The sequence below is a fragment of the Stomoxys calcitrans genome, chromosome 4, assembly GCF_963082655.1.
Source record: "Stomoxys calcitrans chromosome 4, idStoCalc2.1, whole genome shotgun sequence".
Lineage (NCBI taxonomy): Eukaryota > Metazoa > Arthropoda > Insecta > Diptera > Muscidae > Stomoxys > Stomoxys calcitrans.
In genome coordinates, this window is record NC_081555.1 from 10424289 (window position 1) to 10442067 (window position 17779).

Here is a 17779-nt window from a genome sequence, read left to right on the forward strand (position 1 = left end):
ATAAATATCGATACTATCGTTAATTTCCCATCACCTAAATTTCAAACGTAGTAAAAACGAAGTAAAAATCTGGAGATCGATTTACATAGAAGCAATATCAATGCACATTTCGAAAAAATAACAAATTTAATAATGTTTAATGGAAGGCATGAGAAAATCATTGTCCAAAATGTAAGCCCAATGGGATGAAAATTATGCTGTCTAAATGCGCAATGTATCTTATAGGACACATTCAGTTTCGCATCGTTTATTTTTGTTTAGTTTTGCCAAAAATTTAACTTCTGTATCGATAGAAAAAATATTTATCGATAGTCAGAAAAATATAAAATATCGATAGTACCATCGATTTTTCCCAGCTGTAATACATACGTATAAGCTATATATTCACCCAAAGAAAATTAACTGATGATGCTGAATCGTGTTAGGTGTTGCAGAATTTGAGTATATAATTAGTTGTTGTTGTTGTAGCCTCATTTTCATGTGGAGGTGGCGAACCTCGTCAAGTTCATGTAGGTGAGCAAGTTCGTTCTGGTCCCCCGGACCGATCGCCGCGAAACAGGGTGGCCATTGGTTATTTAAAGGCGCCAATAAATCGCCTTGTCATAACGAGCATCATAGGCACTCAGTATTCGTACAAGAGCCGGTGCCGCCCGACCACTCACTGGGACTCTCCGCTCGACACCGCTGGTTGTCCGAGACTGCCGTTGCAGCTACACTATCCGCAACCTGTGGACGCGCCCGGTATCTCTGGACCGATTTTTATGGAACTTTGCACAGATATGAGGACGTTAAATAAAACGCTCCAGGTAACATGGATGGGTGGGCATAGACTTTTCAGGTTGCTACAACTATAACCTGAATACAATAGGCTCTGCGAAATCGACTTTCTTCTTTCTCTTTTATACTTCTTGCGTTGCTATTTTGTCCCCATCTTAGCTTAACTTGCACGCTTTATAGACAATTCTTTTTAAAGTTTTATGGTAGCGTTTTCGAGCTTGACAATGGCAAGATCCCATACCCACCGACGAGCAATAAGGCCGAGCCGAATAAGCGTGCCAATGCCAACTTGTCTGCTCATTGACTTGATCAACATGTACTGGCTTTTCAAGAAATTGAAATTGACCGTTGTATGCTACATATACAACCACAGTGGTGGCGTAGGGTATAAAAAGTGTGTCTACTTACGCTTATGCTTCTTGCGGGAACCTTTCTTAGTGCCACCACCCACATCTTCGTATCTGGGTCTAGGGGTAGCAGCCGAAGCTGAAGAACCATGGATTTGTCTGGGATTTATTTTCAAAAGATTGGCATCGCTAACCTAAAAAAAAAAAAAAACAAAATATATTTAAAATAAAAATTTCCCTCTTTCACTGCATTACAACCAAATATTTCTCAAAACTCTGTCTTACCTCTCCCACTTCATTTTTGGCAAAGCACTGCACTATACCCGCATGACGTTTCTGCACATGTCGTATAACCAAACGCCGCCCATCATGTTGCATTTCCGGATCCATGGTGGTATCCACATCATTTATCAGCCAATAAATGTCTGGATAAGGATTTCCAGCAGCTGAGCATTCCAGTTCCAGTGTATCACTTTCATTGGTCAAAGTAAGAGCTGGACCCCTTAGTATAGAAGGTTTTTCCAAAACATTCAATTTAATGCCATGTACCAAGGCCGGGGCTATGCCATTATCCAAACGGCAAACATATTGTGCCTGATCCTCAGGCACCACATCGACAATTTGTAGGCCATAAGGCAATAACCGCGTCCTATTATTATTATTCATATTGATAATATTGGGTGAACTCCAGACAGCTACGGGTGGGGGTGAACCTACACCAGGGCATTCCAAGACCACCGTTTCTCCCGGTCTAGCTGTCACCTGCGTTGGTGGCTGAGTCAAAAAATAGGGTGGGGTGCGATCACTATAGTCCACCCTCAAATCAATGCGTTGTGGCAATTTAACCTCTTGACTTGTTATGGGATTCATGGCCGAACAGGTATAGTTGCCTGAATCTTTAGCTGTCACAGTGTTCAGAACTAAGGCACCGTTTGCTGGTATTACTTCTGATTGTGGTATTTTTTCACCATTGCGATAAAAACTCCATATGGCAGCAGGATTGGATGAGACCGTTCCATATCTCAGTAATATGTGATTTTTCGGGGCCACATTCCAGCGTATGGCATTACGGGAGTAGCCATTTGAATTGTCTATCGATATAGAGACCAAAGTCAAACGAGCTGACAGAGATGCAATGGCCGCAGAGCCATACCAGGCTACACATTGATAGTCGCCCAAGGTCTCGGGTTGCACGACGAACCGTAATTTGGAATTCTTTTCATCGTTGGTTATGTTGTAGCCACTCTGAAAAAAAGAAAGAAAAAAAATGAAAAAAGTGGGCAAAAGCTCTGGCAGTAAAGACTCAAACTTCTAACATATCAATGAGTGCAGTCCGATTCAAGTTTAATCTCAATGATAAGGGGTCTCTTTTTTATAGCCGAGTTCGAACGGCGTGCGACACCTCTTTGGAGAGAAGTTTTACATGGCATAGTACCTCACAAATGTTGCCAGCATTAGGAGAGGAAAACCACAGCTGAAAATTTTTTCTGATGGTCTCGCCAGGATTCAAACCCAGGCGTTCAGCGTCATAGGCGGACATGCTAACCTCTGCGCTACGGTGGCCTCCCCCCAAACACTTAGCCCTGAAAATATATCAACATAGGCTCCATTCTCATATATCTATATATCATTTATTTGAACCCCATATTGCCATTGGCCTCAAAAATGGATATCAAATTAGTTTTTTCATCTCAAATACCATTCATTTAAACTCTTTATTGCAAAAGTCTGCAAATACAATATGTCCGGTTTGGGGTATTGGCCCTAAAAATTATAAACATTTAGATCCACTCTCTTAAAGACCCAAATTGTCTTGGTGAGCAAATACGTCTTATTTGGGGGTTGTTATGGTGGTGGGACGCCCCCTAGACAGTTGGCCCCTAATTTTGATATCAGATACGTGGTCTATTCCCAAATACCTTTAATTTGAGCCCCATATTTCCATAGTCGGCAAACATGACCGGCTTTGGGGTGTTTTGGGGAATGGGCGGCCACTCAGTGACTCGGCCTTGAAAATATATATCAGATTCGTGTCCTTCTCTAAAATACCTCTTATTTGAGCCTCATATTGCAATGGTCAGCAAATACTTACTATTTGGGTAGTGTTCTGGGGGTGGGGTGGCCCCATAGACACTTTTCCCGAATATTCATGTCAGATTCGTGCTTTACTCCCAAATACCTTTCATTTGAGCCCCATATTGCTATGGTCGTAAATTTGTTCTTTGTGGGGGATATTTTTGGGAAGGGGCGTTCCCCTAAACACTTGGTCCCACATTTGGATATCAGATTCGTATTCTACATTCAAATACCTTTTATTAAGGCCCCACATTCCCATGGTCAGTAAATAAGTCCAGTTTGGGGAGTGTTTTGGGAAATGGGTGGACCCCCACACACGTGGTCCCTCATTTGGATATCAGATTCGTATTCTACTCGCAAATACCTTTCATTTGAGTCCCATATTGCCATGGTCGGAAAATATGTCCGATTTAGGGGCATTTTGGGGCTCGGGGTAGTCCTCCTAGCACTTGATCCGACAATTGGATATCAGATAAGTTTTCTTATCCTAAATACCTTTCATTTGAGTCCCATATTGCCGTGATTGGTCTAAATATATGTTGGGTAGGTTTTAGGGTGGGGCAGCCCCCCTAGGTACCCCATCCGAAATTTGGATACCAAATTTTAATGTTTGGGGTATTATATGAGAGCACACAAAATTTAGATTAAATCGCACCACCTATCTCCGAGATCTGGCGTTTCTGAAAATTAGGGTAAAGGGGAGGGTCCGCCTCCCCTTCAGTTTCAAGAAAATCGGTTCAGCCGGTTTTGAGTGTATAAGGGACACACAAACAAACCGACAAACAAACAAAAATTGATTTTTATATATAAGAAGAATACATCAACATTTTATTTCTATAGAAAATTTTATTTTTATAGAAAATTTTGTTAAAAATTTAATTTTATAGAAAATATAGCTGTCATATAAACCGATCTAGTATCTAGACTTCTTTAGCCACTAGAGGGCGCAATTCCTATCTGTTTGGCGGAAATTTTGCATGACGTGTTTTGTTATGACTTCCAACAACTGTGCTAAGTATGATTCAAATCGGTGCATAACTTGATATAGCTGCCATATAAACCGATCTTGGGTCTTGACTTCTTGAGCCTTTAGAGGACGCAATTCTTATACGATTTAGCTGAGATTTTGCATGACGCGTTCTGTTATGACTGTCAACAACTGTGCCAAATTGTTATGACTTCCAACAACTGTGTTAAGTATAGTTCAAACCGGTCCATAAACTGATAGAGCTGGACTTCTTGAGCCTCTAGAGGGCGCAATTATTATCCGATTTGGCTGAAATTTTGTACAAAGGCTTCTCCCATGACCTTTAACTATGGTCTGAATCTGTCTATAGCCTGAAACGTCTGCCATATCAACCGATCCCCCTTTTTTACTTTTGGAGCCCCCAAAGAGCGCAATTCTTATTCGAATTGGCTGAAATTAAACACAATGACTTCTACAATGTATGGTCTCCAACATTCAATTCAATTATGATCCGAATTCGCCCATATCATGGTAGAGCTCTTATAGCATAATAATTCTTTTCTTTAATCCTTTGTTTGCCTAAAAAGAGATACCGGGAAGGTTAGGTTAGGTTCGGTTTGAGTGCCAGACTGCCATCAGACTCACTTAGACGTTTTCTTCCATTGTGATACCACAAGAACAGAAGAAGGAAGATGCCTTCTAGGTTGCCCAAAAAGTAATTGCGGATTTTTCATATAGTCGGCGTTGACAAATTTGTTCACAGCTTGTGACTCTGTAATTGCATTCTTTCTTCTGTCAGTTATCAGCTGTTACTTTTAGCTTGCTTTAGAAAAAAAGTGTAAAAAAGTATATTTGATTAAAGTTCATTCTAAGTTTTATTAAAAATGCATTTACTTTCTTTTAAAAAATCCGCAATTACTTTTTGGGCAAAACAACAGTTCCTACCGTTGAACCATCCAGATCGCTTTCAAAAGCCCAATAACTTGCGAATGTTGACATCCGCTAAATCAGACAAAGCAATGAGAACCTAAAGTGATACAGAGATACCGGGAAAAGAATTCGACAAATGCGATCCATGGTAGAGGGTGTATAAGATTCGGCCCGGCCGAACTTAGCAAAACTGTTGTTTGATGATTCGACCATTTGACTTTTCACAAATCTCATATTGTTTAAATACATCACCCCTTTTTTCTCGTTTTTCAAAACTTACCTCCTTGGATAGATAAATAAATCGACTTCCATCTGCCGTTCGATTGCTGGAGTGACGAAATTTCCACTCTAAACGTTCGGGACCTAAATTCATTTCACACTCAAAGACCACCTCATCTCCCTTGGGTGCCACCGCTGACTCAGGAGATCGCACAAAGTGGACCCCTAATGTGGGGGGTTGAGAGGCAAGGCAGGCACTTGTTGCAAAGGCCAAAAAGAAAATCACAGATTTAACGATGACAGATAGTGGCGAGAAGGCAAAAAAGCCGCCGGAAGATGAGCATAATGAGGTTCGAACAAAAGGCGGCAGCAATGATGAGCAGGTGTTTTTATGAAATAATGTTGTCGTCGTAGAAGCAGTTGGCGGTGCTGGTGCTGGTGCTGCTGTGGTTGTTGCTGTTCCTGTTGTCGGCAACATTGTGCTTGTCACTTTTGTTGTTGGCGCATAAAATTTGCAAAAATTTTATGTTGACTTCTTTCTTCTACGCTGCTTTAAATTCCAATTACATTGAACTGCAAAAAAAAAGGAGAGACAGACAGAAAAAATGAGTAAAAGAAAATGAATTGAAAAGGTAAAACACGAAATCCATTAAATTATTGTTACAATTTTGAACATCTGTCCATTGGAATGGAAAGATGACTGCAAAAACTAAACGAAAAGTCAATTCGTTGATCATAAATCAAATAAAACGGCCAAGTTGTCATTACAAGAATTACGAATAGCCAAAGAATTATCGATGGACGACAACGGCACAACATCGAGCCAAGTTCTGTTGGTCGAATGTCGATAATGACGTTGCAATGATCATCATTATTCAAAACCCCAAAACATTCCAATGCCAGCTTTAGTGGCCCAACTTACATCAACATATTCTCCCCTACTGCTATGACTACTGCCCATTGGATTCCGTGGCCAGTTACTGGTGGAGCAAAATTTATAGCTAGATTTACCAAGGATAACATATGGAGCGATATTGGATCGTAAGTTGCTTTGTTTCTTCCTCGACCATAAGAAAAGCGCAGGCCAGTCACTTTAAATCCTTGTCTCAGTTGCTGTATGTTGCCATAAGTCTAAGAGATCAATAAATATGCGATTGAGCACATACAACATTTTCTTCTTTTTTGGTCGTAGCGCGATTATAAATATCCCAGCCTGTTTCAGAAGGGATGCCACACAAAAAGCCAGAGCTGATGACGATGCTGGTGCCACAGAGTTTCCAGTGGCACAGCATGTGTTCAAGAGTTTGAACAGGCGATCATGATGTTTTTTTTCGTATTTTGCGGACATTTTCAACTAGTTGCTTAACTTAACTTTTCGCTATGTTAAGGTGGAGTTTATTTTGTCGGAATGATTTTCATGTGTTACCCTTGTTTTGTTGGTTTTCCAATTGAATTTACGATTGTCTTTTTCATTTGCTGGGGAGCGATAGGCTGCTGCAAAACAACCTGTTTGTATGTCATGCTAAGGATTTCTTTCTGGAAATATCTCTAACCATGGGCTATAAATCGTTGTTATTGAACCAAATCAAAGGGGGCTGAAGAAGATAACAAGAATTTGGTTGGTTTTTACGATGGTGAGAAGGAATGACATATCTGGATTTGCGTTAAAATAAATCCTACGCATAACTTTCATGGAAGTGTTTGAGGAATTCCAAGAGTATTCGATAAAAATTCCATTTCATGCATGATTAAAGTCTAAGTAATGGATAAAAGCCTAAAATGGAGAACTGGCGCCCAACGTGGGGCAGCTTCCTTGGAGGTTTTTGCTTAATTTTTCTTTAAAGCCTACATAAAAGACATGTATGCGTTCGAAGAAGCACTAAAAGTTTCGATGAGGTTTGGCAAATTGGCTCTCACGGAGTTATTTTGTTTGGCACCCATTGTCAACATTTTCCATTTTTATACCCACCACCGAAGGATGGGTGTATATTCATTTTGTCATTCCGTTTGCAACACATCGAAATATCCATTTCCGACCCTATAAAGTATATATATTCTTGATCAGCGTAAAAATCTAAGACGATCTAGCCATGTCCGTCCGTCTGTCTGTTGAAATCACGCTACAGTCTTTAAAAATAGAGATATTGAGCTGAAATTTTGCACAGATTCTTTTTTTGTCCATAAGCAGGTTAAGTTCGAAGATGGGCTATATCGGACTATATCTTGATATAGCCCCCATATAGACCGATCCGCCGATTTAGGGTCTTAGGCCCATAAAAACTACATTTATTATCCGATTTTGCTGAAATTTGGGACAGTGAGTTGTGTTAGGCCCTTCGACATCTGGCTCAGATCGGTCCAGATTTGGATATAGCTGCCATATAGGCCGATCCTCCGATTTAGGGTCTAAGTCCCATAAAAGCCACATTTATTATCCGATTTCGCTGAAATTTGGGGCAGTGAGTTGTGTTAGGCCCTTCGACTTCCTTCGTTAATTTGGTCCAGATCGGTTCCGATTTGAATATAGCTGCCATATAGACCGATCTACCGATTTAGGGTCTTAGGCCCACAAAAGCCACATTTATTATCCGAATTTGATGAAATTCGGGACTGTGAATTGTGTTAGGTCCTTCGACATCTTTCTTCAATTTGGCTCAGATCGGTTCAGATTTGGATATAGCTGCCATATAGACCGATTTCTTGATTTAAAGTTTTGGGCCCATAAAAAGCTCATTTATTGTCCGATGTCGCCGAAATTTGGGACAGTGTGTTATGTTAAGCCCCTTGACATACTTCTGCAATATCGCACAGATCGGTTCAGATTTGGATATAGCTGCCATGTAGACCGATATCTCGATTTAAAGTCTTGGCCCAAAAATCGCATTTATAATCCGATTTCATTGAAATTTGGCACAGTGACTTATGTTAGGTTTTTCGACATCCGTGTCGTATATGGTTCAGATCGGTTTATTTTTAGATATAGCTACTGTACCTTGGTCCAAATCGGAACATATTTTGATATAACTGATATGGGACATGAGGTATACAATATTCACCGAATTTTGATGAAAGGTGGTTTACATATATACCCGAGGTGGTGGGTTTCCAAAGTTCGGCCCGGCCGAACTTAACGCCTTTTAACTAGTTTTTTCGTTATGCAGGTCAATTTCTTGAACAAGCCCAATCGGATCATATTTTTTGCTTTTTCGACCAATCTCTCGATTAAGGGTAATAAGCCCGCATGGCCCATATTTAGATACAGCTGTCATATAGACCGATCTCCCGATTTAGGGGTTTGATGCCATAAAAGGCGTATTTACTACCCGATTTCATTGACATTTGGAACAGTGTGAATAAGGTCTATATGGTCTATATCGCACCATATTTAGATATATATGTCATATAAGCCACCATAGCGCCGAGGTTAGCATGTCCGCCTATGGCGCAAAACGCCCGGGTTTCAAATCCCGGTGTGAACATCAGAAAAATTTTCAGCGGTTGTTATCCTTTTACTAATGCTGGCTGCATTTGTAAGGTATACGCCATATTGCTATGCTTCACGACGTTCGGACTCGACATAAGAAAGGAGGTCCCTTATCATTGAGCTTAAACATTGATATGAGAGAAGTGTCCCTTGTTCCTAAATAGAATGTTTAGGGAAATTTAGTAATAGTAATGTTGCATATAGACTGATCTTCCAATTTAAGATTGTGAGTCCAATGGAGGCATATTTATTATCCGATTTCGCCGAAATTTGTTCATGGGAAATTTAGTAGTAGTAGTGTCATGTACACCAAGGCACATTTGTTATCCGATTTCACCGAAATTTAGTACAGTTAGTTTTAGTTCACCCATCGACATTTGTATCGAGTATGGTTGAGAATGGATTATATTTCGATATAGTTGCCATAGAGACCGATCTCGCGATAAGGTCTTTGGCCCAAAGAAGACCCAGTTATGGCCCCATTTCGCTGAAGTTTTGAAACTGTGAGTTAACTATGGTTATAAAGAATTCGACAATTAGAGAACTGGTTCCCAATGTACATCTAAAGAATAATATATTTTTATTAAGACTAAGAGAACTGGAAACTTACAGAATTGGCGCCCATCGTGGGGCAGCTCTATTTGCTTGATTTTTGCCTAAATTAAATAAATTAAATAAATATTTACAAAGCTCATTTTGTCCAATTTTCGTAATTTTTTGCTAAAAGCTAAGTATTCTGTTCAGCTTTTCAAGCGGAATGCTGCCAAACTCCATATAAAAAGACGTCGGCGAAAAGAAGGTGAGAAAGTAGTACTCTGTTTATAGTGGGGAAAATGGCAAAAAAATCAAAGTGGCAGCATTTAAAGCCATTGCCGTCGTCATTTTTGTATGTTTTATTGGTTTTAATTTGTTGTATTTCTTTATATATTTGCGAAAAAATAAATAAAATAGAGAAAACCTTAGGTGCAGATTAAAAAAAAACGTGTTTCGGTATGGAAACAAAAACATTTGGTTGGTGTCAAATTCCGCTCCCGAAAAAATAAAAAATTTCAGTGACTTTTCCGAAAGGGGAATAGAATACCAACCCTTAGGCTACAGAGAAGAAAATGATGAGCATACGTCCAAAAAAGTACTACGATTTTCGATGAGGTTTAGAAAACTGGCGACAAGAGTTTTTGCTTTTGTGGTTTTCTTGAAGCTCCAATTTTTTGCGGTTCCAATGTCTTTTTATTGTTTTAAAGCCATTTTCGTTTGGGTAGTTGCTAAATTTTTTAAATCTGGCGCCAAACGCGAACTAGACAAACTTTAAACCATAGATAGGTAGCATACACATTCGCACATAAATTCCTATTCCTAAAAATTCCAAAAAAAAAAAACGAACAGAAGTACACGGACAGTGTAAAGAACTTCGTGGGGCTTCGTTCGGCTGACTCTAGTTCATTTAGTCTTTGCAAACATTTTCGATCGCCAAACAATCTTCAACGAATTTTCTTGTTGAAGATTATGATCACGGACAAGCTTGTCTGAGAGTGGTAGACGATTCCCCCTTGAGGTTGTGACCTCAAGACGAACCTTCTGGAAGAGTGTTCCGCAATCTTCCATATGAGTTGCTAAAGCGTAAGTCAGAAGAATTTTGTTAGATCTTAGAATAGCGCAAAAATTGTGTGAATGAGTAACAAAATGAGTCTTTGGGAAAATTTATAAAATGTTCTTCAAGAAGAGTTGCGCATTACTCGCCTGGACGAGTATCAAACAAGTGTATTGGAATATTATAGCTTTTGTTCTAAAAGAGTCCCGAGTTATTTGCTTAGAAGATCTAAAGAGCATATCAAGATAAGTGATTTATCGAAAACGGTGGTCAGGTTAGGTATGAGTGGCAGTTCTTTAATACAGTAGCGACAGACCAAGGCTTCTGGCGTGAATTGAACCCATGACCCCTCCACTGGTAATCCAAGCACGCTACCAACTCGGCTACTGGCGCGCCCTTGGAAAACGTAACAACAACGAAAACAATAAAAAAGAATTATAAATATTACTCTTCATATTCGTCATATTAAGAACCAATCGTCACCTAAGCCAAGTGAGAATTCTGTCTGGTGTTGGGAAAGTTGTCTTCGAAAAACAAAACATCGATGATTATAATTCAATACAAATCCTAAACACTCCAGGCATGAAAGTAAATAAAATCAAGAAAAGTTAACTCAGGGGATTTAAAAACAAATCTTCTGGACAATTGTAACGCAATGGGTCGCGAAATAATCATCGTGAAGAGTTGTTAAAACTTTCGCACACGCAATGGATTGTCCAATGATAACCTAGAAGAGTGCTTCACAAGTCATACGGATGATTATAACGCAATGGGTTGAAAGAGAGTTGTCGCGAAGGGTTGCCAAAAATTTCCGCACACGCAATAGGTTGCACAATGATATCCTAGAAGAGTGTTTCAGGACTCATACGGAAGAACAAAACATCGAATAATATAATTCAATACAAATCCTAAACACACCAGCCATGAAAATAAAAACAATCACGAAAAGTTAACTCAGGCGATTTAAAAACAAATCTTCTGGGCGATTGTAACGCAATGGGTTGCGAAATAATCTTCGCGAAGAGTTGTTAAAACTTTCGCATACACAATGATAACCTAGAAGAGTGTTTCACGAGTCATACGGATGATTATAACGCAATGGGTTGAAAGAGAGTCATTGCGAAGGGTTTTTAGAACTTACGCACACGCAATAGATTTTTCAATGATAACCTAGAAGAGTGTTTCACGACTCATACGGACGATTATAACGCAATGGGTTGTAAGAGAATCGTCGCGAAAAGTTGTTTAAGCTTCCGCACACGCAACGGATTTTCCAATGATATCCTAGAAGAGTGTTTCACGACTCACATGGAAGAACAATTACCTAAAAATCTTCCAGAAGATTGTTTTGATCATCGCGGGGACGAACGCTCTTCCAAAATTTTGAAAAATGTTTTTAGGGGTTGATGTTTGATGATACTCACAACTAACACAGTCTGGTATTTTTAACAATGCTGGTATAAGCATTACTGCTTGAAACTATCCTTTTTAGAATTTTTATTAAAAAGTAACTAAAGTTTGGTGCTTTTTCAAAAACTTTTGATATTTTTTTTTATAAACTTGTCAAAGCTTAGTGAGTGTTTCTAATTGAATTATTTTTAAATAAAACCAATTCTACTACTGAGACCATTTCTGATCTTTGAAATGTAATGCAAGGCATGCTTTAAAATGCAGAAAACTAAATGCCAGTTACTTTTATTGTGTGAAGTCAACTGATGACGACAATGACGACGACAACAACGACATCACAGAGGAGGATTTCTTGGTAATCATATATGCATCTCAGATAACCGGACCGCATAATGCGTTGCAACATGGAACGAAAGGATAGATGGATGGATGGATGGATATATGGTGGCCGTTTGTTTGGTCGATACGCATCTTAACCATATCGCACAAGAACGACAACAACAAGGCCAATAATAACTAACCTGGTAATGTTAATGGCGGCATTGGTGGGGAGGGGGGAGTTTAGGCACAGGAATATATCTTCACATCTGCATCTGCTGAGTGGGCTTTTGTGAATGCCTGGGCAATCACAAACACAAAACCCATAGGAAGGAAGCCGCAAACGAAAAACGATAATGTTTTCAGCATTTTCTGCACTTTAACGCGTACAGAATTTAAGCGAGACTTTTAATGCTGATTGTCAAGTTTTTGTTTTTTTCGGCGTCGTCACCGTCGCCGCCGCTGTTATTATTATTTTTGGTACCACAACATTGCAAGGATCACATCCCGATCAGCATTAACATGCATGTTGGCCAGGCATAGCAAACAGACATACTACATGCTACAATTTTATTCTTATTGGGGGGCTATTAAAACAAGAGTTGGTTGGGCTTTCTTCTTTTTCTGCATTGGACGTTTGTATGCCATTTCGTTTGGGGTCTCATTTCTGTTTTGGCTGGTCTTGATTTGTGAATGCTAAAGGCGGCTTAAATACAAAAGAAAAAATTCCATTTAAACTGGAGCTACTTCATCATGCGATGAAGCTGGGGCCAATGCTGAAATAAAGCATTCGAGTGCTGAATTTATAAGTTGCCAGCCGACAATGATGATAATGATGATGGCCAAAGCTCAAGTTGACGATGACGCTGCTGATGGGCGATGTGATGGTGATGGCTATGCTTGATGATGGCCAAATACAAAAGCGCAATAAATGAAGAAGGATGAATGACAGATGGATGGGGTCTGATGATGGTTACGTTCTTTTTTTTTTTGGCCCCATTACTACTCTCAGGCCCATTTGAATTGGAAAACTATAACAACCAACAAACCAAAAAAAAAGGAGCTACAAAACCACGCGTGTTTCCATTGAAAGCCGTTGCCGCTTTAAGAATGGCACTCCAGCAGTCATCAACAACCTGACCAAAGGAATGGCATCATCATTGTCGTCAGCGCAAACAAAAAAATCCCCATCAGATTGGTAGATTATTATCGATCTTTGCTCTTTAGCCAGGGAGATATAGAAATGATCATCTTTATCTTTAGCACTAACAGCAACTTGAGTGGTGCGACAATTGATGATGTTGCCAAAGTTGATGTTGTATGGTGTGAGGTATAAAAAATTCCCTTTTTTCAATTCTATACCCAAAAAAAGCAACAAAACCAAACCCTGCTCTTGTATTATGTATAAGGCCACAAACATAAATATTTATTGTGAACTTTTTTTTTCAAAAAAAAGGCCTTTATTTGCCACATAACCAAAAATCGAAAAAAATATATTTTACCCCAAAAGAGAAGAAAAAGGAGAGCAACATAAAATGACTTTTAAATTGCCATAAAATATTATTTCCCAAAGACAATTTACAAAAATTTATTTTTTTTCTTAGGAATTCATCTTGAAGCGAACATTATATTCAGTTTCTTCTTCTTTAACAATTTAATGGGTCTTGGCATAAACCTTTGATCAGCTTCGCATAGCTTCACACTACCTATGGCTACTTAAGTAGCTCAGCGCATTTTAGTCCACCATTTCCAAGTTTTAACTCCTTTGGGGGGAATGTGTCAATCATAGAGGAATTTTTGTTAAAAGAATTTCTAGGGAAAAAATCCCATAAGGCATCACTAAAATGTATGGGAGAAAACTTCAAAGTCATAAATTATCTTTTATCAATTCAAGCAAATCGTTGGCATAGCATTTTTTGGTAATTAAGGAAAATCTCATAGATTTGAGAACAAAGTAGAGCACTTAAGATTATGGTGGATTGAAGCATAAATATTAGGATAATTAAATAAATTCCCATGGTAGTTTAGGGATTTGAATTGAATTGAAGAAAATTCAATCAGAAACAAAACAGTATAGAGCTCAATCGAATTAAAATTTCATTATTGTGGGCATTCGGAAGCCTCCGTGGTGCAAAGTTAAGCACATCCGCCTAAAATCGAATCCTGGCAAGAAAATTCGCACACAACATTTTTTTCAGCGGTGTTTATCCCCTTCTAATTCTGGCGATATTTGTGAGGTACTGGGCCCTTGGAAAAAATGGTATAGCACAGTGGCAGGTCGCACAGTGGGATGGGGAAAAAGTGGAAACAAGTCAGCCATTTGTGAATGGATAAAGATATCTTCACGAAATTGTACATGGTTATAGCCTAGGTGTTATCCAGACTATGGCCACTAAAAATTTTGTTCGAGCTGCTAAAATCGCATTTAGGGTCCTATTTTCAAAAACTTTTTATTTGCACTGGGGTTTGAAAACTCTGGTATAAAACCTCTTTATTTAAGTTTTTACAATGTTATAATACTTCTAAGAGGTAAGGATCCGGATGAGCTATGCAGAAGGGCCGAAAGGGTCTTGCATGTGCCATATGACTGGGCTAGACCCAGAGGTCTCAATGTTAACCCAGAGAAGACTGAAATATGCCTGTTCACGAGGGAGACGAAGGTGGGCCAATTTACCGCACCACGTTTCCTCAATAAGACTATTTCGATATCTGAAAATTTCGATATCTGACAAGGTCAAATACTTAGGTGTGATCTTGGACAGGAAACTGAATTGGAAGTGTCACATTCAGGAGCGTATTGAGAAGGCACAAAGACGTTGGGCACTATGTAGACGGGCCGTAGGCTCGAAATGGGGCCTGAATCCTAGGATAGTCCACTGGCTCTACAGGAGCGTGATTAGACCAATACTTACTTACGCCTCAGTAGTTTGGTGGACTGCTATGGAGAAAAAGTGCAACATAAGGACCATACAACAAGTTCAGAGAACATATTGTCTTGGCAAAGGCAGAGCGATAAGGACCACGCCCACTAGGGCATTGGAGACTATTCTAGATATCTGACCCATTGACATACAGATTAAGTGTGAGGCAGCCACTACGGCTGTGAGACTTAAGGCGATGGGAGAATGGATTGAGGATGGGAGCAGCTCATAGCATTGAAGTACAATCGAGGCGACGATAGGAAACCTGGAAGGAAGTGGAGAGGTTTCCGATCGGATACCTGAGATGAACCTTGAAATCGAGTGCGACGCACTGCTGCCGTCGGCACAGTCTTGGATTGACGGAACCCTAGTATTGCCATCTGGAAGATCATGTTACATGGATGGATCAAAGCTAGACGACAGAGTGAGCCTGGGGGTTTACATTGAAAACCCAGGGACTGAGATCTGTTTTAGACTGCCTGACCATAATACGGCTTTGCAGGCGGAGATCCGGGCGATCACGGAATGCGTGAAGTGGTGTTGTGTTAACGCGAGGACGTCAAGTGTGAACTTCTTTACCGACAGTAAAATTGCCATAAGGGCAATAACAACCAGGACGGTAAGGTCACGGACAGTCTTGTAGTGTAAGAAGGAGATTAACGCCTTCTCGCCGAAGCCTTTCGGGTCGACGCAGTCCGAGTTAAGGGAGTGGGCGACGAATGCGCATGCAACATTGTGGAACAGCGAAACGGTAGGACGGCGAAAATGCTGTGGGGGGATCCAGTTCGTGAGAAGACGAGGCTATTACTGAAAGGAAGCAAGAAGGAGGTCAGTATCGCTATTGGTATCATAACGGGACACATAGGACTACTACCCTCTTTTCAACCTCACCTAAGTTTTTGCAATATATTTCTTGTACCCAATAGATAATTTTTATAAAGTGTGATTTTTTAGTTATTACCTTTTTGGCAACACTGGTTTAAACAGCTCACGCACGTTTCGCGTTTTGTGTCACTGTCAAACATCTTCAGTTTGGTCTATAATTTAATCATGAATCGTCTTACAAACGAACAAGAATAAAAGACCTGAGGGATATTTTGTGATAAAAAAAGACCTACTGGTGCCCAAACTGAACTATACAACATCTTTTGGACTTTATAGCTTTCTAAAAAATGTGTGACTTTGACAACTGGCATTGTCTAAAAAGGATAGCACCAGCAGACTATGTTTATATAAACCCTTATAAATATTAAGTGGCGCCCAACGGGATGCAGTTTTAACAATTTGTTGCTTTCTTTTTGATAATCACGTTTCATATCCCATAATTTGCAACAATTTTGAGCAAGAAATAAATATTTTTTTTCCTTATTATTATTTCTTTCCCCCCAAATGTCTCAAGGTAATATGGTTTTTAAGTATTCCATTTAATTTGGTATAACTCAAAGCATTAAATACTTTTATTATTTGTTCTCTTATCAAGACACTTCGATCTTTTAAGAGTCCATATTGATATCCATATTTATTTCTAAAATCTTAATTTGTACTAATCAACTCTTTATAGCGATTAATTTGTCATTTTATGTGGTTGCTTTTATGGCCATGGTGTGCCATTTGCCATCATCACACCACCACCAACACAACTAGTCAAGTCAACCAAACAAACGACCGAAATTGAGTGAAAGAGCTGAGCTGCACTGTAGTTTGTGGAACATGAATGGGTTATATCAGCAATCCAAACCCAGAACCAAACCAAATACATTTCGGTCCTCCGGGTGAATGCCTACAAATGAGGCGTGCATTTGCAACTTGAACTGCATGTTTAAGTGGTTATAATTGTACATGTTTTGGGTCTGCAGGGGCTAAAAGCAGGCTGAAAGAGTACACAGGAAAAAATAATACTAGAATTCAATTAATAAAGAAGAAATCAAAAGCAATATTTGTATCAAAGAATACGCAAACAATGAAATTTATTTAAATAATAATAAAGAAATTTAGTTAAATTTTTTTTAAAACTTTTTTTTAAAAATATTTTTGAGCAAGAAAAAAAAGCACAAAAATTAAAAAAAACAAGTAAAAGCGTGCTAAGTTCGGCCGGACTAAATCTTATATACCCTCTACCATAGATCGCATTTGTCGAGTCCTTTTCCCAATATCTCTTTTTAGGCAAACAAAGGGTAAAAGAAAATAATTTCTATGCTATTGGAGCTATATCAAGTTATGGTCCGAATTGATTGTTGGAGACCCTAATAGCAGTCATTGTGTAAAATTTCAGACAATTCGAGTGAGAATTGCGTCCTATAGGGGCTCAAGAAGTAAAATAAAGAGATCGGTTTATATGGGAACTGTATCAGTTTATTGATCGATTAGGACCATATTTGATAGGTATGTTGAAGGTCATGGAAGAAGAAGAATTTCAGCCAAATCAGATAATAATTGCGCCCTCTAGAGACTCAAGAAGTCAAGATTCCAGATCGGTTTAAATGGCAGCAATATTACATTATGAATCGATTTGAACCATGTTTGGCACAATTGTTAGAAGTCATAACAAAACACGTCATGCGAAATTGTAGCTACATCGGATAAGAATTGCGCTCTGTAGTGGCTCAAGAAGTCAAGATTCAAGATCGGAATGTATGGCAGCTATATCAAAACATGGTCCGATTTGAGCCATACTTTGCACAGGTTTTGGAAGTCAAAACAAAACACGTAGGTCAAAATTTCACGATCGGTTTATTTGACAAC

General features: G+C 39.2%; 1 protein-coding gene across 2 annotated transcripts in view; it reads right to left on the reverse strand.

Moving 5' to 3' along the window:
* The window catches only part of LOC131996869 (interference hedgehog-like), a 63368-nt gene that overhangs the window by 14511 nt on the left and 31078 nt on the right, over window positions 1-17779 (reverse strand). For both annotated transcript variants that reach the window (XM_059367041.1, XM_059367040.1), the window contains exons 2-4: window positions 5378-5889; window positions 1410-2369; window positions 1186-1318 (exon numbers count right to left, since the gene is read on the reverse strand). In XM_059367041.1, the coding sequence (XP_059223024.1) occupies window positions 1186-1318; window positions 1410-2369; window positions 5378-5794 (1510 nt within the window). In that variant the 5' untranslated portion in view covers window positions 5795-5889. The remainder of the gene's footprint in view (window positions 1-1185; window positions 1319-1409; window positions 2370-5377; window positions 5890-17779) is intronic.